Here is a 25,946-nt window from a genome sequence, read left to right as displayed (position 1 = left end):
TTACTGTGAACCATACATCCCAGTGAACCATACATCCCAGTAGGTGCAAAGTGACTTTTTACTTCAGACAGAAACTAACCTTGCTTACTGAAATAGGATCTGTCAAGCCTACGACATAGGCTAACAGCCCATGTAGCGAGTGCATGTATGACTGTGTGCGTGTGGCCATCTCCAGGTGAAGTACAAGGAGAAGTATGAGAAGGAGAGAGGAAAGGCCATGTTGGACTTTGAGACGCCCACGTACGTGACGGCCAAGGAGGCCCAGCACATGCAGAGCCAGGTGAGCTCCCTCCCCCCTGTCAGTCACACCACGCTGGTTGTTTTTTGCCCTGCCTCCCCTCACCAGGACCCCCTGGATCACGTGCTGGGGAAACCGAATGGCCTCTTCCAAACATTCCATACATCCGTTTGCTCTGCTGCTTATTCTTGTGATTATGCCATCGGAGGTCTGTGTTGTTTAAGACGTTAAAGGGGCTATGCTGTGTGGTCTGTTAAATGAACCGTTGGATTAAACGGTTTGAATTGAAAAGGTAAGCGGTGTAGTAGACTTGTTGCGTGTACATGTATGTAGTGGCAGTCACATGACCCTCTGATCGTCAATGGACATTCAAGGTACCTGTTATTTATCTTTACTTGGTAGCTTCCAAGCAGTCCAGATCAAAATCACTTTTCTCATTTATTCAAGACTGTTGAAACCATGGACTGGTTTGGACACCGTGTAAATGCTCCTGATAAGTGCATACACATAAGCATTCCTGCACAGTACAGTGAGCTGTTACTTTCCTCACATGTGACATATCAGATCTAGCAGATACTACAGCTGAAAGAAAACACAACAGCACTCCAGAGGTACCTCATCACAATGTGATGCCGTAGGCCTAGAAGGCCGAGCTGTGGGTAGGATGGAGGTAGGCCACACTGTACCACTCCCTCGGGGGGGGCAGCGCATTGTGCACCATGCCGTCTTGGCTGCATGTCCTATCTCAGCTGTGTTTGTCCTTGTCTTGTCTTTGCGGCCAATAGAAAGACTATAAGAGGGACTATGAGGAGTCCATAAAGGGCAAGAACCTCTCAGGGTTGGAGGTCACCCCAGCCATGATACATGTCAGACATGCCACCAAAATAGCCAGCGAGGTAAACAACAAATACCCTCCACTTTTTTTAATACTTCCCTCCTCCCCCTTTCGTCTCCTCCTCACCCTAAAACCCATTCACCCCACCCTTCCGTAGTAATTATACTAAGACCACAAAGCATACACACCACCCCACCCCCCCTCTCCACTCCCTACACGAATGCCGTTTGGTCTTCTGGTTCCAGTCTGGTTAGTCCAAGTAAATTGCATGGTTCACTTCGTCTTAATGACAATACACTGTATAATACACTCATAATACGCCCACCCTTTCTCTGTCGTAGTAAATCACGTTGGTGCCGTGTCAGTAGTAGTCTGGACATTATTGTGTTTGTCTGCTGGTTCTCTCTCCCTTCTTGCTTGTCTGCACTCTCGTCTGTGTTGACACCCTCGTACACACTGTTCCACTCACAACACTTAGGAACACTATGACTCCTTTAGAAAAATAACCTGGTCCTTGGGTTGACTTTATTTCTGTTTGCTTCGTCCGTGTGGGTTGTCATTAACCTCTTAGGCTACCACCAGTTAACAAGTCGTTTAACTGAGGTAGAAACGTGTTTGCATGCTGTTATGACAGGCAGGCATGAGCTCCTGTCTCTCTTCAAACAAACTAAATGACTTTTATATTAATTTTGTAATGCTATTGTGATTGTACATTTACCTCCAACCTGTCCTAGTTTGAAACGACAACTCCGGAGGGAGTTGGTGACTGTGAGCAGAGTGGGGGGGGGGGAAAGAGCTTGCCAGATAAGCCTCGTACTGTGCTTGTGTGCCCTGCCCTGGTCTGGTCTGGTCTGGCCTGGCCTGGCCTGCCCTGCCCTGCCCTGCCTGTCTGTCTGTTTTCCTGCAGTCTCTCTGTTCTTCTCCCTCCCTGTAGAGGGAATACAGGAGGGACCTAGAGGAGGGGGTGAAGGGTAAAGGGCTAACGGTTTTTGAGGAAACTCCCGAGCTTTTGAGAGCAAGGAATGCTACTCAAATCCTAAGTGAGGTAGGATGGCAGCGGATCGAGCTGGCCTTTCTCCGTTCCTTTGTGTCCTTCCTCTACCTGCTTCATCACCACATTAACCGGGCAGTTGCTGCTGAGTTTGCTACGTCCTCTTTGGCGCACACTGATGACATCACTAATAAGTCCTACCCTGCAGTGGATGGATGAGATCTTTAACCAGATAGGTTCACTGAAGTGTACCTGTAACTTTGCCACCCTGATATTCACAGCTAACCTTCCTCTGTCTTCCAGCTCTGAGTGGATCCCCATTTCACCCCCCTTCTCCCTCATAACTTTATTTATCCCATCTCTAGTGTCTCCAGTTGATTTGTGCTAACCTCTGTTCACGTTTCCTTCAGGAGTTTCCTTAATCTCTTTACACCGTTGACTATTTCTGCTTTGCAGCCCCTAGAAATCCCTTTCCTCTCCCAGTACCCAGTCGTTACAGTATCTCTAAATGCGGTGAGGGTAAAGCGTGTCCCACTCTCACGCTTGTCCCTTGGGTGTTTGCAGAGAGAGTACAAGAAGTCACTGGAGTCGGAGATCAAGGGCAAGGGGATGTTAGCTTTGGCTACCGACACCCCAGACTTCCAGAGGGCTAGGAACGCCACCGACATCCTCAGTCAGGTCTGTGGAACCTTTGGTTATGTTTGATCTGATATTGAACTTTTGATCGATTTTTGTATAAGGCCGGTCGCATATACGTACAATTACGTTGCGTTCGTATTGCCTTGACATTGCATGCCAAATTTGTCTGATTCAGATCATTCGTGCTCCTTAAATGTTACTCATAGGATGGCTCTAGCTTTTCGAAAAGTGTGTCGATGTTGGGTACTGACTGGCGGTTTGTCCTTCAGTCTCAGTACAAGCACAAAGCGGAGGTGGACAGGGCCAGCTACACTTCGGTCATCGACACCCCAGACATCCTCCACGCCCAGCAGATCAGGAACATCATCAGCCAGGTGAGTGACACACAGCCAACATCTACTGTACGGCTATTTCGAATTGCTTGTTTGTATTTGAATGGTAGGTCGATGTGTTGTTCATCGAATAACCCATTATCATGATCTGACAAGATCATTTTGAAGCTTTTTTGTGGGTTGTGAAGCGTACTTCAGTTTGACTTCTCTTTTTCTCTCTCCAACAGAAAAAATACAGGGAGGAGGCTGAGAAGACCATGTCTCACTATGTGCCAGTCCTGGACACCCCTGAGATGCAGAGAGTTCGGGAGAACCAGAAGAACTTCAGCACAGTGAGTACAGTCGAGAACCTTCCAGAGCAGCTGGAACCCCTAGTTACCCACTAGACGACAGGCTCTGTGGTCCCAGGGACATGGGGTCTCATCCAAGCCAGGCACTGCGAGGTGGCTCTGTGTTTGTTTGTGTTTCTACATGTCTGCTTCTCAAAGTATTTCCCTGAATACTTTATACTTTTTCATGGATGTCTATTGTGTTGTGTTGTCGTAACTAAAACCAGCAACACATTGTACAGCTATGGTTATTATGAGTTGATGAAGTCCGAGAAGCACAGTAGCTAATATAATGATTCAGATGATGAGACTAGTTAAACCTGCTGATGATACTGGTAAGAAGCTGAATTAACTCGGCGCAGGATGAACTGTGACGTAAACCTCGTCCTTAAAACAACGAGGTTTAATCCTTTTGATTTAAAAGGAGCGATATTGTTTTTTTCACATATCGTCTCTTTCTTTTCTCTTGTATCCATGACAACATTTTAATTACACTTTTGCTCTTCCCTCTGTAGAATCAGTACCAGACAGACTTTAAAAACACAAAGGGCAAAGTCTGTGCAATAAAGGACACCCCTGAAATGCTTCGTGTTAAAGAAAATACAAAGAATTTCAGCTCGGTACCTATTGCTCATTCATATTCTTGTTTTTCTTTTTTTAACCCTTTTTTCTAATACCATATTTTTGCCTTAATTTTTTTCTTTGGCTTTCTTTGGTAACTTTTTTTCTCTTTTGAAGTGAAGGTTAACACTCCCTGATATGCAGCCCTTTTTGGTCTTTCGAAAGTACAAACCTAGTAGACATTAACCACTGTAGATGGTTCTCTAAATGAGCAACTAACCCATCGCCGGTGATGTGTTGCTCTAGTCTGAAAGGTGGCAGCTTAACCCTGAGGTTAACAATAATGCTGCTAGTGCCTTGCTGGTGTGTTTCTGTAGAATGTGTTTCTGTGTCGTGTTGATATGTAATCTGTGCTGTACTGTGCTGTCTCCGTCAATACTGTCTGTTTTAATGCTGGGCCTGTCCAGCCAATACACAAATTACCAGGAAAGTTTGCTAAATACAATAACTGTTGTTGGCCCAGGTGAGTTTCTCGACATATGGTAAGATTGTTGGTTACTGTTTTATCCTGTACCTGTTTCAAAGATTCAGTACAAAGAGGATTTGGGTGGAGGAACGTCCCTGTCAGAGACCCCAGAGATGGAGAGAGTTAAACGCAATCAGCAGAACATTAGCACGGTACACCATGGTGTGACCCTGCCTCTCCTCCAGCACTCATCACCCCTTCTGCCCTCTATGCTCCATCACTCCCTCCATCTCTCCCTCCCTCTCTCCCTCATACTCAGAAACAAACGGCAGCTTACTATCTATAATCCCTTTTGAAACAGCAGCCATTCTTTCCCCCACCATTTCAGACCCAGTGTGCTGAGTTGGTACTAATTCACTGTGCTTCAAGCTCAGAAATCCTTCCAGGCCACACAGCCATTTGTTGTGTCTCAGCCCTTCTCTGATTACCTAATGGAAATATGTATTTATTTGTTCTTATGTACTGTATATATGTGTGTGTGTGTGTTTGTATATACCTGTCTGTGTATGTTTGCATGGGCTCTGTCTGTTCCTCTGTTTCGCTCTGTGTTTTTCATGGAACCTGTATGTCTGGTAGATAAAATACAAGGAGTTGTTGGGTCAGGGCATCGCCATACCAGACCTTCCTGAGGTGAAGCGGGTCAGAGAGACCCAGAAGAACATCAGCTCGGTAGAGTTTCTCTCTAGTTTCACATCGAAGTGCTAATTTGTGGTGGGAGGATCTGTGCAGTATACCTCCCAATCACTCCAAAGTTTACACAGCCTCCCATTCATTTAGTAGAAAGGCATTAACCCCTTGTTGACTGGTTGCTGCTGTCTACCTGTTTAAAGATTCAGTACAAAGAGGATTTGGGTGGAGGAACGGCCCTCTCAGAGACCCCAGAGATGGAGAGAGTTAAACGCAATCAGCAGAACATTAGCACGGTACACCATGGTGTGACCTTCCCCCCTCCATTTGACCTCTAACTACCCTGCCCTACCCCTGCCCTACTCCTGATCCTACCCCTGCCCTACTCCTGATCCTACCCCTACCTGCCACTGCCCTACTCCTGATCGTACCCCTGCCCTACCCCTGGTGCTACCCCTAATCCTACCCTACCCCATGTCCCATCTATGCCCTACCCCAGGTCCTACCCTTGCCCTACCTTAACCTACAATACTCCTGTCCTTGTCAAGTTGCCCCAGTCACCCCTTCTATAATGACAGCCCCATTCAGCCCTAATCCACCTTCACCTCAGGCAACCTGTATCCCAAACATCCCCAAATAGACCTTAATATCATATTTAAATCATCACCATCACATCCAACCACCCAAATCGTGTTGTTCGTATTTAAGGGCTTCAAATCATTAACATTCTGGTATGTCGATGTGTTCAAATGTTAGCATCCTTGTCCTTTGTTTAGTCTACTGCGTATGTGTTATTATTCCAGTTCCATGACTGTACTGCTGTGCAGTACATGTGCTGCCTGTCCTCTGTCCCTGGCTTACGTCTGCCCTCTGTCTGTCTGTCTCTCTGTGTACTCTGCATGGACCCTGTACCTGGGTTAGATCAAGTACAAGGACTCGTTGGGTCAGGGAACGGCCATATCAGACCTCCCAGAGGTGAAGCGTGTCCGGGAGACCCAGAAGAACATCAGTGCGGTAGTGGAACCCGCCAACACGTGTTTCTCCCAGCTTTTGATTTGAGAGTGAACCCTCCACTTCACCCCTTCATCTCCCTGCGTCCGTGAGCTGACATCCTCCTCCCATCCCCCCTCCACCAGTATATCTGTTCCGTCTCATCTCCCTGCACCCGTGACCACCATGCACCCAGAAGATGTGTCCCCCGTTTGCTCAACCGTCATCACCCGGGGAAGTCCTGACCCTAATACGACCTGACACTCTCCCACCTTCACCCCTTTCTCCATGTCTTCCTTCATCCACCCATTCATTTTCTGTCTTCTGTGAGGCCATCTTCCGCCATCTCCCATCATCGGACTCGTCCCCCACGTTTCCGCCGTTGTCTTCGGCGTTTCTAACCCTTTTTCCCATGACCCAGCTTCTCTCATTTGACCGAGATACTCTTTGACTGTCCCACCCTTGCTTTATCGTGGGCCGTTGGGTTGTGTCCTTCAGAACTAACATTTCAGCGTGTGCCGGCTCATGTCCTGCGAGGTGTCTGATTGTCCCCTGGGGGGCGCTGTGCTTCTGTCCTGACTCTAGGTGTTGTATAAGGACGCTTCTGCCAAGGGAACCCCCGTGGTGTTCACTCCCGAGATGGAAAGAGTGAAAAGGAACCAAGAACACATTAGCTCGGTATTCCAGAACAGGGAACGTGTGCCCGTCATCCTTTAGACCCTCAGTAGTCCCCACGTTAACCCCAGTCTAACCCCCCCCCCCCCCCCCTGTACCCTCCTCTGGCTTTTAGTTCATCCCATTAACGCAGACCTGAACGCTCTCATACGCTCCTTTCTCTCGATGTGTTTAATACCACCATCTGTTGTGTGGTGTGGACATCCTCTCTAACTCATCCCTCTGTTCAGACTAGTCTTCTCCGTCTCCAGCTCCGCCTGAGACCCCTCTCAGCCACCCACCCACCCTCCCTCATAATGTCCCCCTCTCTAAAAGGTTTGATTCTCCCTGCTAATTCATCCGTCTTGAGATTCCATTTTAACACTCCGGTGTTTCTCCCAGCGGCCTTGGCGGTCGCCCACTCTCGCTCTGTCCGTCCACCTCTTGTGTGTCTGTCTGTGGCGTCCCCATCTCCTGGTGCCGACGCTGATGCTGTGCCCCTCCGCCCCCACAGGTGCTGTACTCCGACAGCTTCAGGAAGCAGGTGCAGGGCAAGGCCGCCTTCGTGCTGGACACCCCCGAGATGAGACGCGTCAAGGAGACCCAGCGCAACATCTCTGGAGTGAGACGCTGCTTCTCGTGGCGAAATCCACTCAGACGTCAATCAAATTCGATCTGAGATCTTTCCCCGAGTCCAGCTACAGTAAGCATACATGTGAAGTGTGTTCTGAACTTGCGATTAACGGCCGTCTATGACCTCGTCCACCAGGTGAGATACCACCAGGACTTTGAGAAGAGCAAGGGCAGCTTCACTCCCACCGCCACCGACCTTGTGACGGAGCGCGTGAAGAAGAACACTCAGGACTTCAGCGACATCAACTACCGCGGCATCCAGAGGCGCGTGGTGGAGATGGAGAGGAGGCGTGCAGTGGAGCACGACCAGGAGACCATCACCGGTACCCGTCTAAACCCCTCCCTGAAATGACTCAATCGACCTGATCTTTACTGTACACGCAAAACATTAAATGAAAAAGCACATTCAGATATGCGCAGGTGCACACACAAGTCCAGCTCGTTCATCTTCTTGTGTCGTGTTGTCCTCAGACCTGCGTGTGTGGCGTACCAACCCAGGCTCTGTGTTTGACTATGACCCTGCTGAGGACAACATCCAGTCCAGGAGTCTGCACATGATGAAAGGTGAGGAGTCATGGAACAATCTGGAACAGTCTGTTCCACTGCCAAGGAGGAGTTCGTTCAATTAAACATCGTGACATTGGCCGAACATGTTTCTCTACTTGGCATGGATCCTGTCTGGCAGACGTGTGACGCTGATATTAACCCTTTCACCCTCTGCCAGTCCAAGCTCAGCGCCGCAGCAAGGAGCACTCCCGCTCCACCAGCGCCATGAGCGGAGCAGGAGACGGAGAGAAGTCGGAGGTGTCTGAGAACGTGGACCACCACATGTCCACGTACAGCAACGGCTTTGGAGCCTCCTCTATAGGTGAGACCAGATCTCGACGAATCACAAATGCTGCGGCGCCTCGCTGAGTAACTCGCACATCTGTGTGGATTCTCTCGTGCTGAAGAGTGGTTTGGTACATTATGAAAACATTCAAAATGGCCATTTATAGAAAACACGGGAGAAATGCCATTTGGTCTGTGATCTCAACCTCCCGTCTGGGGCGTGGTGGTGACGAGCGGTGTTCTCTCCCTTCTGCAGGATACCAGCAGGCCAAGACTGTGGAGCTGCAGCAGAGGTCCTCATCTGTGGCCACCCAGCAGACCACAGTGTCCTCTGTGCCCTCACACCCCTCTACGACTGGAGTCAGTACCGCACACAAGCACCCACCCACACACACACACACACACAGTTGACAATTATTTTGGGGGGGAGCTTACATTGTGCCAGCACACAGGGCTTGTGCAACCCCTATTATGATTCCAGAAAAATAGAGGAGCATGTTTCTAACATATAGTCAAGGGGGAGGCCATTGTTAGCACAATCTCGAGTGGCAAATCAGTTGAATACATTTTGGGAGGCCACTAGATGCCAGTGAGCAGTTAGTCTTATCTTTCATTGAGTCACTGTCCTTCCGCGTCTGCCTGGCTGTGACTCAAGATCTCTTCGCTGTTGTTTTTCTCCCATTTCAGAAGACTGTGCGTGCTCTGTATGACTACGCGGCTGCCGACAACGACGAGGTGTCCTTCAAGGACAGTGATGTCATCGTCAACGTGCAGTCCATCGACGAGGGCTGGATGTACGGCACCGTGCAGCGCACCGGCAAGACTGGCATGCTGCCAGCCAATTACGTTGAGTCTATCTAAAGTTAAGGCCCGCCCGCCCGCCCGCCCACCCAAACCCCAACCTCCTTCCGGAGTGGGCGAGACGCAATCCCGGTGGACACCTGATTGGTGGCCCCACCTGCGGCTGGATCTGTGGCTTTACGAATATGCAGTTATATATGTGTAGTGTTTAGATTTTAGCGGTAGGTTCTGTATATGTTATGATCTGCTAGAATGGGACGTTCTACTGTTGTGTATGCCTGTGTGTACACACACTGCCTATGGATGTGACCTGACAATTGACTACATGACATACATTTATACATATCGATATGAATCATAGACTATTGTAGAATGTTAAACTTCTCCAAGACCCATGTCTTGCAAGAACAATGATGTGACTGAAAAAAGCCCATTATTTTGTAAATTGCAAACAACCATATTTAAATATTTCAGTTTTAATATTTATGAAAACGCTTTGAGAGTTTTCACTTTCACACACAAACAAATGGATGGGCTTGCATGCCATGAAGGATGAATCGAAAGAAACCAGTTATAGAGTAACCTTAAAACCACAATAGAGGGGTTTTAAGAAAAGATGTATGTAACCTGAAGGAGGCATGAACCATCTCCTCCTGTTATCAAACCAGTCCTGAAGAGTTGTAAAAGAAGAGCCTCTCCTCCCTCCTTTACTGAAGGCTGGCCATGAGTAGCATGTGTGTTTTGTTTCTTCCGATTGCCGAGGTTTGAGGGGAAAATGAAGTCGTATACCTTTAATCATTACCTAATAAAGCACATCAAGCTTCAGCAGTATTCTGTTCCAGAGTCCTTCTTCTGCCACAGGACCCTCATCTCATACAGGGTTCCTGCAGGTTCCATTAAGTCAAATTTAAGACATTTTAAGACCATAAGGATGGAAATTGAACAGAGGTAAAACCTTTTTTTAGACCTGACTAAATGAAATTTAAGACCTCAGATGAAAATCTGTCTGTTAAGATGTTTTAAGGCCTTAAGATGTTTTAAGGCCTTAAATTTAAAGTTAAGACTTAAGATCGCGCGGGAACCCAGTAATAGTGCATCCTTTATTTACATTGACTGATAATTCCAGTAAACACTAGCATGCCAGTACACCATCCTGAGCCGTCTACTGGAGGTGCTTTGAATGTCCTTTAGCTCCAATATAGAAAATAAAGCAAGCATGACATGGGATAAAATGTTATTGTTTATTGACACATTCAGGAATTCCTTAATAAAACTTTGTACTACCATCTTACTTGTGAATGACAGACAAATATAACAGTAAAGACACTTGGATCAAATATAAAATATACAAACTTTCCTACTAAGGTTCCTGTGGTAGAGTGAATATGCATGACGTGTCTTACGTAGGCATTATACTGGTAATAGTGGAATACTAACCGCAACAGAGGTATATAGGAAACATATGTACACACACACACCCCAACGCGCACACACACACACACACACACACACACACACACACACACACACACACACACACACACACACACACAATCATAACTTGGCAATACCTTAAATTCTAGTATCAAAGAACTTGATACATTCTTATCTCTGTTATTCAAATAAGAAAATTGCCATCCCTTTACAAGCACTTGGTAAAAAGTTTCTGGCTCAGCACTCAGCTAAGAGACCGTCTACAGAGTCGCCTACTGTTGCTTCAGGAAGGAAAAAAGGGCAAGTGTTAAAAATTCCTCAACCACCAGAGGAGATGAGGAAATAATCAGGAAGTACATTTCATAAAAATCCATATTTGGGGTTCTGGATCAGCCCAGTCTATATCCACCGGCCCAGTCCAGAAAACCTGCCTAATCCTTTCCAGGAAAACAAGGGGTGGACATCCAGGATCAGGTTAAAGGCTGCATGTAAGGTGTTCAGCTCTCTCCAGCTAGGAGGTTCCCTCAGAGCTGCCCTTCCCTCTGAGTCAGCCTGGTCTGCAGCTGGACCACCACCCTCCTCATCATGCTGCCCAGCTGGTCATGCACATGAAGCAGCTGCTCTGCAGAACACCGGCCCAGCGACTCTGCGGTCATCTGAGCGCCCAGCCCCTCCACCTCAGACAGAAGACCCTGGGTCCTCACCTCCCTCAGCGGGCCCTCTGGGGCCCCGTCCTGGGGCCTCTTGCTTAGCCGGGGGTTTCCCTGCTCCACCGCCAGGGGCTCCTCCAATAACTCTGTGGCTGTAGAGAGAGACAAGACACCTTGGGTTTTTAACTACTGATTGAGGCTGGATATGGAATGGATTGTTCCGAGAACCTGGGTGCCATTTTTTTCGAATTGTGGAAAAGATTTGACCGCAACAACGCTTTCGATGGGAGGAACTCACCGAGAGCCTCTCCTGTAGACTTGTCGTCATCTTCCTGGTTGGGAGGGGCATTCATGTCCTCCAGCTCCGAGGCCATCTTCTCCATCTCATCGAAGCTCTTCAGCTCATCACCACGACCTTTACGCTTCAGCAGGAAGTGAGCCAAAGGAAACCACGGGTCATTATAGGTGTTATACGCTATTATCATCCAAAAAATAAGTTTCGACATTCAACGATGACAGAGACCCCAAAAAAGAAGCATACCTGCTGTTCATGGTAGGTCCTAAGTGCCATCTTAACGTTCATGATTTTGGGAGAACGGATAGGAAGTTTCTTAATCTCATTGGGTGTGAGAGAACTGAGGTCTCCAACTGTTTTGATATTTCGGGCTCGGACAAGCTGTCCAAAACCACGGGGCCTGCAGAAATAAACAGGAATTTTTTTTTTTTTAAACATGCTGTGGTAGAGTCCACCTGTCTGCTTTTTAAAAGACATGGTCCTCACCACATGTTGGAGGTGATCTGGGGCAGCACAGCCTCCACAGGGGTCGAGCAGCCGACAAGGGCAGGGTAAACACAGTCCTTGGGGATGGCCAGTGGCTCCTGGCCCATCTCGGAAATCTGAATTAAACAAAAGTTCCACCATTACATCATACACCTGCAGTCTACATGCATCTACAGTCATTCCAGAAATGTACCCGTTTCGTTTTGTAAATAGGGTGGTACATGAACCTTGTCAAGGCCACCCCATTTCCCCATTGATTATGCATGCCTAACTCATGTCATGACATCTAGCAGGGTACTTCTGGCTTCCCTCTCTAAGGGCTGCCACATACCAGGCATTTCTTGGAGCTCTTGTATCCAGGGCTTCGAAGGTTGCGAGGGCTGAAGTTCAGTAGGCCCTTTGTAGGAGTCGTGATGTACTGCAACACAAATGGCAGGCTATTTCAGCTGAAAGGGTCACAAGTCAGTGTTCCCAGAAATAAAGCGAGACAAGTTCTTCTGTGTCCCAACACAGTACAGGCAGACATCTCCATGACCAGAATTTATGTAAAAAAAGAAGAAACACTAAATAACAGGCATTACATGACCCATCTAGGCATGGATCTCTGGCATCAACACTGGTTAACCAAGAGAAGCAGTGGATAGTTTATAATGATGATTCAATACAACATGAAGTATATACCTTAGGCTGTGGAATACTGCTGGGGGACTTGGATCTGGGAGAGCTGGTTCGGATGACGGGGCTCCGGCGGTCTATGTCATCTGCCAGCTCCTGGTGCTGGATCGGGTTAGCAAAAGACACTCTTCTAGACTGAAAGCAGAAGAGACGGAGCAAATTCGATGAATGCATGAAGAACGTATGGAAGAAAAGTGTCAATGGAACTTTTGATTGACAAAGTATTCCCCGTGACAAACCAATCGGTTTACCTTGATTATTGGGGAGGGGGTCTCCACCTCCACCAAGGCTCTCTTCTGGCCCTTCTTCAAGATGCTGGTGGAAGGGGAAGCAGTGGGAGACCAGACCCCCCTCGTCTTGCTGCTGGGACTGTCGCCTACCTCCGGCCTCCCTAGGCCCGCCAGGCCCCTCTGCTTGGCTGGGGAGTCCTGGTGCACGTCTGTGGTCTGTTCCGGGTGTGGGGCTGCAAGGACATCAGCCAGAGGGGCAACAGAGTCCGCCACAGCCCCCGCAGGCAGGTCGAGGTCGTGGTTGTCTATCTGGGTTTCTTCTCCAGCTTCGTCTTCACACCCCAGCCCCGAGGCGGGATCTTTCTCCTGGGGAGGAGGTGCATCTCGGTCTGCCTGAGCCTTTCCCCCCACCTCTACTCCGGTCCTGATGGAGCGACCATCAGTCTCTGGAAGGCTCTCCTTAATAGACGTGTACTGATCTTGCTCTTTTCCTAAGACATTCAAACACGTTGCCGGGACCTCCTCCGTTGACGTATCGATGCCAGTACACTGGCGGTCCTCCTCTGAAACCTCGGTAGACGCACGCTGATCTTCATCCAGGTCGCCCACCTGTTCCTCAGCCACGACCTCCACAGGCTGGGGCATGTCTCCAAGCTTCTCCTCTGAAGACTGAGACACCTGGAGACTAAGGCTCGGTTTCTCCCCTGGGTCGCTGGAGGGGGAGGAGTCCGACGAGATTCCATTGGGCAGCGGAGGAGCGCAGACCGCGTTGGGATCCATAAAGACGTCGTCGAGGAGGACGCTGGAAGGCACGGGAGTGTCCGACCTCCCGGGGTGATCCACCTGAGATACCGTAGTGTCCGGGATTGACTGGCCCTTTGAGCACTTCTGAGGGGACATGCGGGCATGCAAATCTTTCACAGTCAGGTCTGCTTCCACGGCAGGTCTCGTCTGTGAGAAGGGTTGGGCGTTCTCACTCTCCGTCTTCTCCTGGACAACAACGGGGTCAACAGACTCAGAGGACTCTCCCTCCGTGTGGATCTGGTTGTCGGCCAGGCAGTCCTCTACGGTGTTCTCAGAGACCAGAGGGACACTTACTTCCACTGCATCTTGAGATCCAGGAAGGTCTTTAGACACCAACACTGCCAAAGATGCTAAAGGTATAGGTATGATCGCTGGTTCAGCCTTTTGAGAAGATTCAGAGCTATCCATCTGAATCTCGTTATCTGGCGTAGGCCTGTCTGATTCTACGTTAAGTGGACTTGGAGAATTGCACCTCTTGCTTCTCTTCTTGGCCTTCTGAACTAACTCTCTGGCCTCAGATCCATCCGACTCGGAGGTCTCCACGTTGGACAACAGGGCCTGGGATGCTGTCCGTCTGGTGGACCGGCCCCTACCTAGGGAGGACTCTGGGGTTCCTGCTTCTTCGATGACCTGAGAGCTCTGGGCCTCCACAGTAAGCGCTGACCTAGCATTCACCTGCTGCTCTGCCAGCTTGAGCCTCCGGGGCCTACAGCCCATTGTCTGCCCATCAGTTCGACTGGAGGGAGTTAGCTGAGAGTCAGTCTGAGGGCATGGTTTTTCTGGTGTGTCACCGACCAAATCCTGGCTCTTGTCAGGTTCAGCTGTGTCATCAGATACGTCGCTCCTCTCTCTGCCGATACCCAGTGACTGGCTATCGGGCTGAGAGACTGAGGAAGGTGTGCTCGTTTGAAAATCATTCGGACTGGACTTGTCATCTGTACTTTCAATTCTACCAGACTCGTCTTTGACCAGCTCTTCCAATTGGTCGACCACTTTGCTTGTCCTACTTGGTGTACTCTGTGATTGGCTATCTGGTTGATTGTCCGAAGACGGGGTCATTTGAGGGTCACCTTGGCTTAGCTCATCATCCGTGCCACTTTTCCTGGTCGTCTTGGGTTCATCTTTGACCCGCTCTCGTGATTCACTCACCACTTTGTTGCTTCTACTGGCTCGACCTTGTGACTGACTCTCATTCTGAGAGGCAGAAGATGGCGTGACCACTTGGGAATCACCTTGACTGAGTGCAGCTTCCTCTTTTTTACTCTGGCTTATGAGGTCAAATTCCTCAGAGTCGCTGACTATCTTGCTTCTCCGGCTAGTTCTACCCTGAGACTGGCTTTCTGACTGGGACGGCGTGGCAACGCGTCTCTGGCTGGACCCTTGCTCCTTGGGAGACTTGCCACTCCGTGTGACTCGGCCTACTTCCTTAGCTACGTTACTCCTTAGACTGCGCCTGCCCTGAGACTGGCTGTCATTTTCAGAGGTGCTCTGACTAAGTTCTTCCTTTGTAGAACCTCTCTTAGTGCGTTTGTCTTTAACCAGCTCTGAATCACCCAACAATTTGACTCTCTTACTCGATTTAAGTGATTGGCTATTGGTTTCCGTGGTAGGAGAGGGAGTAACCATCAGTGAATTTGATTGGCTGGACTGGCTCCCGTCCTTGAGCGCTGCTTTCTTCTGTGGTTTTCCGGCTTCCACCACTTCAACAGCCAGCTTGCTGCTCCTACTAGACCTCCCCTGAGATTGGCTGTCAGCCGCAAGGGGTGGTGTACTTTGTGAATCAGTTTGACTCGGCCCTTTCCCCCTTGTCGATTGTCTCTCTTTTTCCTCCACATTGTCTGGGTCCTCCCCTGGCAGCAGTGGCCTGCTCCTGAGTCGGCCAGATCTTCTGGGCTCACCCTGTGACTGCGAGCACGCCGGATCTTCCACAAGAGCCTCCTCCTGGCTGTCGGCCTCTACGTCCTCCACCACAGGTTCCTTCCTCTCCTCTTCAGCCTGGGTATCGGGAATGACATCTTCCTCATCCTCCGTGGCTTCACTGGGCCGCTTCTCCGGGATCTTCACCTCGGGCTCATTTTCGTTTGGACTCGTTCTGTACTCTTTCTCCTGCTGTGAAGACTGCTGATCTGGGAGAATGTCCCCGGAGTGTTTCAGCCTCTCTTGTCTGGCTTGGGGGGTTTGTGAGTCAGAGCCCGTGTCTGCCAGGGAGGCCTGAGAGAGGGGGGAACAGGAAGAGGGGTCCTGGCTGTTGGAGGTCCTGGCGAGGGGGCCTGTGAACTTCGTCACACTGATGGGACTGGCGGGTTTCCCCTCGGCGTACTTCTCCAGGGTGATGAAGGATTGCCGGCGGCTATTGTTGGACTGTTGAGGGGTGCCCGAGACTACGTCGGGGGAGGTGGAGACGTTGGGGCTGGTGGAGGCTGTGGGCTCTGTAACAGGGTCTTCCACTGGTACATGTCCGTGGGCCTCCTCCATGGAAACATCTGGAGACTCTGGTAGCATCTCGGCTGGACCCTGGTCCTGCTCTGGGCTTGCGGACACATGGTCGTTGGCAGTCAGACTGCTGTATTCCTGGGTGTCCTTCGTCAGAAGCTCAGGGACCTCCTCTGTTTCCATGTTCTCCTCTTGAACCTGTATGGAGTTGAAGGCAATTTGAAAACATGCATTGGAAGAGGCAAGAAAGCTTCCAGATGTTTGCCATGATAAATAAGAATTTATGGTAAGTGCACACAATTGAATTGTGAATGTTAGTTTTTTTTTTTATCTTTATCATTTATGGTGTTCGTCATTACCTCTGTGTTGCCACTATCCTTGGCAGGATCTTGAGCTTGCTCATCTGTTTGTAGTTTGTCCCTGAAATAGATCATTTCATTATTTAAAAACCTAAATGATTGCCCTAACAAATAGGCCACATGGCAGACACAGATCCAAATACACTTACATGGACTCTTCCTGGCTCTGAGTGTACTGGCTGAAGGCTGTGGTATCAAGGGAGGCATCCAGGTTATTGTACATTGCAGGAATGTCAACCCTTTAACAAGAGGACAACACAGCAAATTAATATTGACACGCTGATAATAAAAGGATTTCCATTGCAGCAGAGGTGACTTTGTTGACGTCGGACCTTTTCATCCTCTTGACCTCCTTCTGGTGCTCTGTCAGGACTCTCTGCTTGGTCTCAGGGGGGATGAAGACAAAGTCTATGGAGGCCTCCTCCTCCAGAACTTCTCTACGTGGAGGCTTGGGAGACCCAAACTCCAGCTTTGTCTATTGGGAGGGATTGTTAAAAAAATAAATAAGACAGATTTTTAATAAATAAAAGGGTTTTAGGGTTCTTTTGTTGCACAGTATCAGAGATCAACGGCCCAGCAGAAAGGCTTACAGAGACAGGCTTGGAGGTCTTGGGGGTGGGCTCCTTCAGCTCCCCTGCCCTGGCCAAAAGAGAGTCCCTCTTCCCTACTGATGACACCTGAACTCCACTTAGTTTGGTCTCCAACTGAGAGCTCTCACTCTAAACAACAACCAGTAAAAAGATTCCATTAGAACACTTAGTAGTAAGAGGAGAAACAATATATATGTAAGCTTACTGTGTGGTACATAGAAACACTCACCGACTCCTGTCCATTGAGCTCATCTGGTACATCAACTGACTGAAAGCCAGGTAGAATAATGGGGGTATTATGCTTGACCTGGCTCAGGACTGGTCTGTCAACAGAGACATTACAAAATATGTACGTCAGAACACTTCATTATTGAAACCTCATTCCAAAAAATACAATATAAATACAATCTGCTGCAGTCAACTTTTATTTGGAGAAGGGAAAAAAAAGAAAAAGGAGATTCTTACTTGAGCTGGTCAGGGTAGGTGAGGACGAGCGTGTTAGCGAAAGTAGCGTTCCAGAACTGGGTGACGAGAGAGCGGACGTGCTTGCTCCTGTGAGAGAACAGCACGCACAGCAGTGGAGCCAGCAGACCCAGCAGGTCGTTGTCGTAGGCCAGGGCTGAGCGCGTCTGTAAGCAGCCCAGCACGTCGCCCAGGAGCTTGTCCAACTGGGGACAAACACACCCGGTCAGAAACTAACAACTGCGAGGTTCAAACGTGTACAAAATGTTATATCTGGATCCTACACGAGTTTAGCTTCTCAAATGTTGAGAAGTGTAATTGGGGAATTAAAAATTCCAGTTTAATACGGGAGTTTAACACGCATACCTTTGCAGATAAGTTTGATGAGAATTTTGGCTCCTCATTTTGGGACCTACATAAGGGAAGAAACGGTATACAACATCATAAGACTATGATCGTTTCAAGTCCTATGACGACAGATGACAACTCAAAAGCCCATCCTTACCCATAAGCCTGTTGGTAGAACTGTGTGAGGGGCTGGGTGAGAGACACAAGGGCTTCATGGATGGCTGTGGCCAGAGCCAAGTTAGTAAAGAGACAAGACAAGATGGAGACCAGGGTGAACCCTGCTCCCTCACTGGCCGCCTCAGGGCCCTCCAGGGCAGTGAAGGTCTCCAGGGCCCGGACCAGAAGAGTCTGGAAGGAGAACAGGTTCCCCAGGGCTCTCTTCTTCCTCAGCCAGGGCTGGGGGGTGTGGGGAGCTGGGACAGAGGGACCAGCAAACAGCTCATTAGGATTCTGGTGACACCCAGAGGAAGCGTCATTATCAATCCTAAAAATACAATAATCAACAGATAATAAGTAATTACATTTCGTTTTCTGCTGGAACTGTGGTGTGTAGGGAGAAAAGTCCACACTCTCAATGATGACTAGGAGGATGTGTACAACTGCATCCATTGTAGGAGGAGTCTGAAAGAGGCAACCATGTCTAATAAATAAACTGTTATTGATAGGCAGCTTATACGTAGCAGTCCTATTGCACTCACCATCAATGCCTTTAAGTCAAGGACGGCAGCCATCTTGTTACAGAGCTCGTCACAGCAGACATTCTCCTCAGCAGTGGCCACTAGGGCAGAGCAGCGAGCGAAAACCGTGTACAGCCGAGACCAGGTGGAAAGCAGAGACTTCTGGGACATCTGGAGGATGGCAGGGCGTGTAAAAGAAGAAACACTGATCTACATATTTGTGTAGGTGTGAGGTCAATAACATCTGCAGCAAATGGTAGATGTCTCTTATGGCACCATCCTTCAGTGACTGACCTGAGGCAGAGGCTTGCCAGGGAGTAGGTAGGTAATGGGGAACATCAGAGCGGTGTGCACAGCACTGAAGTTGTGCTCCAGCGCATCTCCTTGGTTCACCTCGTTAGTCTGGGGGAGAGATCAGCCAATCAGAACCAAACGCCCCCATCTTTCCCGTTGTGCTGTTGATTTCTTTATCTGTCGCAAACTGCTGTTGAATTGACTGGTAGGTGACAGCACACTTATAAAAGGCCACGGAGCTTTAAGGATGAAACAATCATCCTCATCGTCGTACCTGTGTGATGGTGTCGGTTAAGGGGTTCACCACCACACTCCACATCCTCCACAGCTGCTCCTTGTGGTCCAGAACACATGCAGCGCGCCCCATGGCGCCCAGGACCGCCTCCCCAAACGCCAGAGGGGACGTGGGGCCAGACAGGCCACAGCCCACCAAGGTCTCCAGGCACAGGAAGAACCTAGAGGGGGACAGGCATATAAAGAACAGCTGATGGAACACTGGGAGGAGCCGACCTTTCGTTCGTTTCCAGATGAACGGATCGTTTAAGACAAATGTTTCCGAGCCGGTCCCCCACCTCTCCTCCTCCACGAAGGCTGGGACCAGGCTGTTGTTGAAGAGCAGCTGGATCAGGAACAGAGCCGGGGTTCCCTAGGGTCACAGCAGGACACCAGTCAACATATACACACACTCGAGACAAGAGTACAGAGAACACACACAAAGGCTCAGAGGAATTGAACTGCCAAATAACACGTCCGTCAGGCAACCTTGGACCAAGCTCCAGTGCAAAGGCCGCTGGCTGCCCCATGGCCACCGTCCAGCTGAGCTTGTGCACGTCCAAGAATACAGGACATAATTGACCGTAGCGGCCAAGAGCAGGCGATTGAGAAACTCACATTCAGCACATCCATCTTGCCAACTTGGTAGGAGGCAGACCCAAGGACTCTCTGAGGAATGCCCCTCACCGTAGTTTCCAGAAGACCCTGAGTACAGTGAAAGCAGCATGAGTCACGACCGGGCAGCGTCTGAAGCACCTCCTTTTTAAAAGCTCAAGTGTTACGAGCTGAAGTGTGGAGTTTTGTAACACTGGGCCAGCCAGGATGGAGTTAACTTGCAGCATGGAACATTAGAGAGAGCTGCGGAGCAGACGTGGAATGGAGGCAAGTCTAGTGCAGGGGAGAGGGAGGTCTCACCAACACACGCTGGGCCGGCAGGGCTTCTGAGGTGACGACGCTCTGGAGAGCCTGGAGAACCAGCGTGAGCACCTCGCAGCCATGACGATCTTTCTTGTGGCCAGCTGTTCAAAAGGGATTTGATAAAAACGTCAAATATTCGGGTTCATACAACTTTGCACGTTTAGAAAATATGTCTTGTTTTCCATTTACTGTTTCATAAAAATGTACATAATCAGGGGATTTGGACTTTGGAGATGGTCATCATTGGGGGCCAGCCCCTCAGATTAATCTCCTCGTCACAGCAGGCCAGACCCTCAAGTCTTTCTGCTCAGACTTAAACTGATGATAGTGGGACTGGGTCTAGATCTGGGGGGGAGTAGGGTCTCACTTTCACCCCCCAGGACAGGAGGCAGACCCAGCCATGGTGCTCTTTGTGGTGCTGCTAGGCAGACCCATGTCTTCAAGAGCCTGCCCTGTAGGACAGCCTACCACAATACATGGATCAACACCGATATGAATGTTGCATGAAGGGTTGAGGGGTCGTTTTTCTTGTATCCTAGGGAACCATCAGGCAGACTCTTGGCATCTTACCAGCATCTATGGTTGAGCTGACGTAACTGACGAGGTGCTTCCAGAGGAGGGTGAGTAGGGCATCTGGAAGGAGTGAAGAGAGAGAAAACATGACTCATTTCCAATAATAAAAAAGAGCACACCGAAGAACCCTCCTGTGAGTTTGCACACAGAACACAATTCAAAGTACTTTCCCCCCTCCCTCAACCCCCAAGCAACTCTCCGAGTCTGTTTCAAATCCACAGATCCCATCAGTGTGTACTCCCCCATTCCGCAATACCCGACCAGGAGACCAAAACCGACCCCACAAGCCTCCCTTTATGAAGCAGCAAGCGAGCAGCCAAGCCGTGTCCGGCCTCCCCCCCCACTGCTGCCTGTCCTAGGAAACCTCTGGCCAAGCGTCATACCCCAGCCATGCTCCTGGAGGGACACCAGCTCAGTGAATGAAACCATCTCACTAGCTGGAAGGCAGAACTAAAAAAAGGCAGCTGGCCCTGTGGTTTTTCAGTAAGAAGAGATGCAGAAGAGATGCGCGTGCGTGCTGCAGAGCAGATACCTGGAGCGTTTTTGCCGATGGTGATGAATCCGTCTCGTACCAATGAGGTGAGCAGCAAGGCATGTTTGGTGAAAGACGACGGGCTGGAAAGGAGGGTGTGGCTCAAAGGTTCTGAAAGTCAAATCACAGGAAGCCAATCAATCAAAGCCATCAAATTGAAGGATCATTTCCAGAAATGTTCATTCCAATGAGTAGTACTATATTTTTACTAATTCATAGACTTTGTACTATTTGTACTAGCTGTAATGATTCACATAGATTACAGAGGGAATTTGTGGAGTACAGGTCATCTTGTCCTTAGTGTGATCGATACATCAGTTTGTTGTAAGAGATCATGTATGAGCCATCCAGAGCCTGGCACCCAAGGTTTAGAGGTATTTGGGGCCCCTGGCTGAAAGAGGCCTACTTATGGGTTGAGCCTGACTGATATGATGATCTTGTCTGTGGTTGTGAGTATGCCTAATTTTGTAAAGTACCTATTGGTTGTATTTCATTTGCTATCTTTAAGTTCCCTATAAAACTAGATCTTCTGACCGTCACACTTCAGAGACTTTGCAACAGACCACATCTGTGTCTTTGAATCTATTTGCTATTCTTGAGTCACTGTTTTGGTGTTCATCTCCACTTAGCTTACTGGTAAATGTCAGTAAATCTCATAAACAGAGAGACGCCACACTATTGGCGGAGATGGACAACATTTTCTTCCACGTCAGCTTGGCTGATCTAACATGAGGATTCAGCGGTGAGTCACGCACCCAAGCCGAGCACAAGCTTGTTCCTGGCAGCGGTGGAGGTGACCTCTGGCCCCAGGAAGCAGTGGAGCAGCATCTCCAGGCCCAGGAGCTGGATGGAGGGATAGGCCTGCACAGGGTGGATACTGCTATTCAGATTCATACGAGGTGTGACTGCAGGGCTGCCAAAGCCTGGGGTGCCAAAGCCTGGGGTGCCTGGAGGTGGAGGAGGAAATGTGACCAGACATGAGAAAAAAACAGCCTGTGGCAGTTATGGTAGTCCCCTGGTAGGGGACCGGTGAGTGAGAGGACAGTACCTGCTTTCGGGGTAGATGTTCCCACAACTCCACTGTGACTGGAGTTACGGGCTGGAGTGGCTGGGGAGGGAGTGTCAAGGCCGAGGGTACACTGTAGGAGGGGCACACCCACCTGCAACGACACGGTTTCAGACACAGATGGAGTTGAAGCGCTTACGTCACCTGTGAATCTGTTTTTAACACTCCACAATCCTCACACTTCTTACCTGTTCAAAGTTGGCAGCCATGTTGGGCCCCAGCTTGACCAGCAGGTACCACCAGACCTCCAGCTTGGTGAGCAGCAGGGCCTCCGTCCTGACCTGGATGGAGCTCAGAGGCTGCATCAGCAACTTTAAGCGCTTTGCACTGGAGAGGATGTCTACAGGGAGAAATGGTCAGTAAGAGCACTGGAGAGGATGTCTACAGGGAGAAACGGTCAGTAAGAGCACTGGAGAGGATGTCTACAGGGAGAAACGGTCAGTAAGAGCACTGGAGAGGATGTCTACAGGGAGAAACGGTCAGTAAGAGCACTGGAGAGGATGTCTACAGGGAGAAACGGTCAGTAAGAGCACTGGAGAGGATGTCTACAGGGAGAAATGGTCAGTAAGAGCACTGGAGAGGATGTCTACAGGGAGAAATGGTCAGTAAGAGCACTGGAGAGGATGTCTACAGGGAGAAACAGTCTGTACGCGCACTGGAGAGGATGTCATAGACATAGTTCGAAAAGACACTGGACTGTATGGGAAACATCCCTTTGAAGAAACACACAAAGCGATAAACAAAGGGATGTTTTGGCGTGGTCACCTGGATTGAGGGCAAAGTTGTCTATGAGGCTCTTCCAGGCGATGAAGGCAATCTTCTTGACGTTGGGGGAGGAGCTACGGAAGCCCAGTTCCTCCAAGTGGAGCAGGGAGTTGATGAACGGCCCTCCTCTGTGGAGCAGCTGTGTGAGTAAACACAAAGTATTGCTTTAGCGCAACCTCTTCCACTTCAGACGGACTCTTGGTGATGCCCGTCATCAGCTCGTACGCCATACCTTGCCCAGGAGCCTCACAAACAGAGGCCACAGTTTCAGCACGTTGGTCTCGTTCTTGGAGGAGAAGAGTTTCTGGAGCTCAGGGATGAGCTTCTGTGGAAATGTACAGAAGACGGAGATGAGGACAAGCTTCACACGCAAGCATGAGCCATTTGCAGGCCATCTTGCAGCTGTTCGAACACTCCTCACACACGCAGGCAAACAGGAGACACAGGATATGAAACTCACAGTGGACATCATGGGCTCGATGATAGCCGCCACCTCCTGCTGCTTTGCCAGTAGCAGAGGCATGCCCATCTCCATGGCGACTGCTGCACGGAGCCTCACCTTGGAGGCCGAGTGGACCACCAGTGGGATGACCAGGCTAGCCCACCGCTCTGCACCCTCCCCCATCTGGACTGGAGCCTGCTCCAGTAACCTACACAGACACGCGTGAGTGGGTCGGTGTCGGGAATGTGCAGTATATTGAACATTAAACGCAACAACAGATGTAGAACACATATCCCTCTCGAGCAAAAGGTCATTTTAGTCAGGACCATAACATATGAATCGTTATGTTTGGCAGTTTGGTTTGTGTACCTAATTACAACATTTAGCGCCTCATGTTCCATGACGATAGACTGGATGTCCTCTCGAGTCCGTACACTCTCAAGGGTCTCCAGCACCTCTGGCACCTGACAACAACAACAACAAAAAACAGACAAGTCAACTTTTATGATTTGGAGAAAATCGCCTTAGAAACACTTCCACAAACAACAGCAAAAACATGAGTCTTGAAAGTCTGTCCACCCACCCTTTTAGCAACCACCTCGGGAGGAAAATTCTGTTTGGAGATGACCCACAGTGCCCGAGTACATGTGTTCTTTTCTGTGGACTTCACCACCAGGGAAGAAAGTGCTGACAGGAGCTCCTCTGCAAAGCTTGCTGATAGTCCAAAAGAATTATAAACATTACAGATATGCGGACAAGGGATAGGAGTCAGCACTAAACAGATGGGTTACGATATAAAAGAAATTAACGTCGAAAACATGTATTCATAAATATACAAACGAGAACTCCCATCACCCAAACTGTGAGCCAGTGGATCACTCCTGCAACCCTAACCCTAGCACCTACCTGGGATGGTTGACACGACATGACTGTGGAACACACAGAAGCCCAGGGCCTGCAAAGCAGCCTGGCTCAGCTCCACATTCTGACTGGCTATGTGAGTCTAGAATAAGAACAATAAAACCGACATTATCATCTTGACTTTATAAAAAAAAAAAAAAAAACAGAATTCAAAAGCGGTCAAACAAGGCTGACAGCGTTAGCTGCATGTCTCGTGATGTGTGGACAACACCATGAAGTAGAGACTCACCTGTAATGTTTTGCCCAAACGCGAAAAGTGCTTAACGACTGCGGGAAGGAACTGTCGCCCCTCTTCGCCATTGATGCGGCTGCAGACGAAAAACAAGAGAGCTTTGAAACATAAGCGTCAAACAGCAACAGCATAAAAGTAGAAACTGACTGTCCACCCGGGCAGTTCTGTGAAATAAATAAATGGTATCAAAAATATATTTGATAGCATACCAATTCCATGTCCAAACACCATCATTTCTTTCCAGGAGTGTACTTACTTGGCGATGGTGAGGTAGGCATCCGTCTGCTCCGACTGTCCAACATTGCTGTCCTCCAAGGATTCCAGAAGCGGGAGGAGGCTCGAGCTGGTCTGGGGTACTGTGGCCATCATCCTTGCTCACCTCCGTTCACTAAAGGCAGGTGGGTAGAGGAGGTAGAGAAGGGGGATTGCAATGAGTCTACAACCCACAGCAGATGTCCATTCATATAGACAGCAAGTGACATGAAGGGGTACCTTGTATTTAACAAGCAACAAAACTAGACTTCCATAACTTGACCTGACTAGTTTGCTGGCCTTCTAGCTCAAAGTAAATGTTTACCACGCACCAACTTGGGGTACGTAGGTACGTAATTGGTACGTGGCAAAGCATTGTGTGAATAGAAGACCAAATAGCTGTCTGGCGTGTAATCTCACACACTTTAGCCTAATCTGATACATGGAATACCAAAAAAATACAGTATGATTGGCTCCTGCGAGCTAAAGCTAGTTAGCTTAGGAGGCAATCATGCAGTCACTTGACCATATAGGGGTGTCGATATGACTCATGGTCGTAACCGTAAAGCACCACGTTTTACCACACAATGCAAAAAATACTTAATTTAATTACTTAATAGCTTTATTTAGCGAGCTAGTTAGATAGCTAGCAGGTTGGCTGCTGTCTTGTCAGTGATTCCCTTCCCTCGCGCGAAAATAAAAACAAAGCAAGCCAAACTTCCTTACCTCGGCACTCGTGCAGAAGGCCAGATGCATACAGACAACGATATCATGAACACCGGTACTATACTAGCAATACACACTAGCAACAGCCAGACCTGTTACAGAAGAACCCGATTATATTATCTTTATTTTCCTTCGGTTTGTGATTATCCTCCTCTACAAGTAGTCCGCGCGTAGACACTGTGGTGCTGGCGCGAAACTAACACGCTGATCACCTATGACCTGACGTAGTGGGACCGCCCCATTAAGTCGAACGACGTGCATAACCCGTACGAAATCATTTAGTTCCCTTTGCATTTAAAAATAATCAATACAATATATAAATACATGATATTCCATGACAAAATCGGCCTAGTTATTGTTCAACATTTTCATCGATATTTTTTTTTTACGTAGGCTATTGCACTGTGCAGCATATGCCATTGCCTACACGATACGTTTACCTGTTTTTGAACAACTGTGGCCTATGAAAGATTTCCCAAGAGAATATCAAGAGCACATCAGCAACCAGGACAAACAGGTTAA

At 49.0% G+C, this 25,946-nt stretch overlaps 2 protein-coding genes across 3 annotated transcripts in view; one reads left to right on the top strand and one right to left on the bottom strand.

Moving 5' to 3' along the window:
• Positions 1–9,818, top strand: part of neb (nebulin) — a 56,009-nt gene extending 46,191 nt beyond the window's left edge. Inside the window, exons 121-138 of the mRNA XM_062456936.1 lie at positions 176–280; positions 1,024–1,134; positions 2,008–2,118; positions 2,629–2,742; positions 2,973–3,077; positions 3,263–3,367; positions 3,880–3,984; positions 4,511–4,603; positions 5,028–5,120; positions 5,282–5,374; positions 6,000–6,092; positions 6,654–6,746; positions 7,237–7,344; positions 7,492–7,678; positions 7,827–7,919; positions 8,080–8,223; positions 8,443–8,546; positions 8,874–9,818. Of these exons, the coding sequence (XP_062312920.1) occupies positions 176–280; positions 1,024–1,134; positions 2,008–2,118; positions 2,629–2,742; positions 2,973–3,077; positions 3,263–3,367; positions 3,880–3,984; positions 4,511–4,603; positions 5,028–5,120; positions 5,282–5,374; positions 6,000–6,092; positions 6,654–6,746; positions 7,237–7,344; positions 7,492–7,678; positions 7,827–7,919; positions 8,080–8,223; positions 8,443–8,546; positions 8,874–9,047 (2,031 nt within the window). The 3' untranslated portion in view covers positions 9,048–9,818. The remainder of the gene's footprint in view (positions 1–175; positions 281–1,023; positions 1,135–2,007; positions 2,119–2,628; positions 2,743–2,972; positions 3,078–3,262; positions 3,368–3,879; positions 3,985–4,510; positions 4,604–5,027; positions 5,121–5,281; positions 5,375–5,999; positions 6,093–6,653; positions 6,747–7,236; positions 7,345–7,491; positions 7,679–7,826; positions 7,920–8,079; positions 8,224–8,442; positions 8,547–8,873) is intronic.
• A 396-nt stretch (positions 9,819–10,214) lies between these two features.
• rif1 (replication timing regulatory factor 1) lies at positions 10,215–25,648 on the bottom strand. 2 transcript variants are annotated; one of them, XM_062456934.1, is made up of 36 exons: positions 25,425–25,648; positions 24,703–24,834; positions 24,444–24,522; positions 24,200–24,296; positions 23,877–24,007; positions 23,663–23,757; positions 23,312–23,501; positions 23,084–23,176; positions 22,852–22,990; positions 22,275–22,426; positions 22,069–22,180; positions 21,776–21,967; positions 21,021–21,131; positions 20,486–20,548; positions 19,913–20,016; positions 19,616–19,702; positions 19,297–19,370; positions 18,999–19,179; positions 18,725–18,832; positions 18,452–18,601; positions 18,275–18,374; positions 17,911–18,166; positions 17,772–17,817; positions 17,409–17,611; positions 17,173–17,266; positions 16,944–17,072; positions 16,686–16,828; positions 16,503–16,592; positions 16,354–16,414; positions 12,779–16,192; positions 12,534–12,662; positions 12,184–12,270; positions 11,853–11,968; positions 11,613–11,766; positions 11,370–11,493; positions 10,215–11,223 (listed from the first exon to the last, which is right to left on the bottom strand). In XM_062456934.1, the coding sequence occupies exons 2-36, from the start codon at positions 24,813–24,815 to the stop codon at positions 10,946–10,948; spliced, it is 7,695 nt and encodes a 2,564-aa protein (XP_062312918.1). In that variant the 5' UTR covers positions 24,816–24,834; positions 25,425–25,648; the 3' UTR covers positions 10,215–10,945. The 2 variants fall into 2 exon arrangements, with proteins under 2 accessions (XP_062312918.1, XP_062312919.1); XM_062456935.1 differs by having other exon boundaries at positions 21,776–21,953; positions 22,070–22,180.
• Between the last annotated feature and the right edge of the window lie 298 nt (positions 25,649–25,946).

This window comes from Osmerus eperlanus, chromosome 3 (assembly GCF_963692335.1).
Source record: "Osmerus eperlanus chromosome 3, fOsmEpe2.1, whole genome shotgun sequence".
NCBI classification, from domain to species: domain Eukaryota; kingdom Metazoa; phylum Chordata; class Actinopteri; order Osmeriformes; family Osmeridae; genus Osmerus; species Osmerus eperlanus.
Note: the sequence above shows the minus strand (reverse complement) of the source record. Positions and strands in the feature narration are given on the sequence as shown.

What these genes read in the sequence shown, in the direction of transcription:
- rif1 (XM_062456934.1), bottom strand. Translation starts at nt 24,815, where the DNA reads ATGATGGCCACAGTACCCCAGACCAGCTCGAGCCTCCTCCCGCTTCTG. An exon ending in CAACTTTGCCCTCAATCCAG is followed by an intron (nt 22,427 to 22,851) that starts GTGACCACGCCA and finishes TTCTCCCTGTAG; the next exon opens with ACATCCTCTCCAGTGCAAAG. An exon ending in TGGCTGCCAACTTTGAACAG is followed by an intron (nt 22,181 to 22,274) that starts GTAAGAAGTGTG and finishes GTGTCGTTGCAG; the next exon opens with GTGGGTGTGCCCCTCCTACA.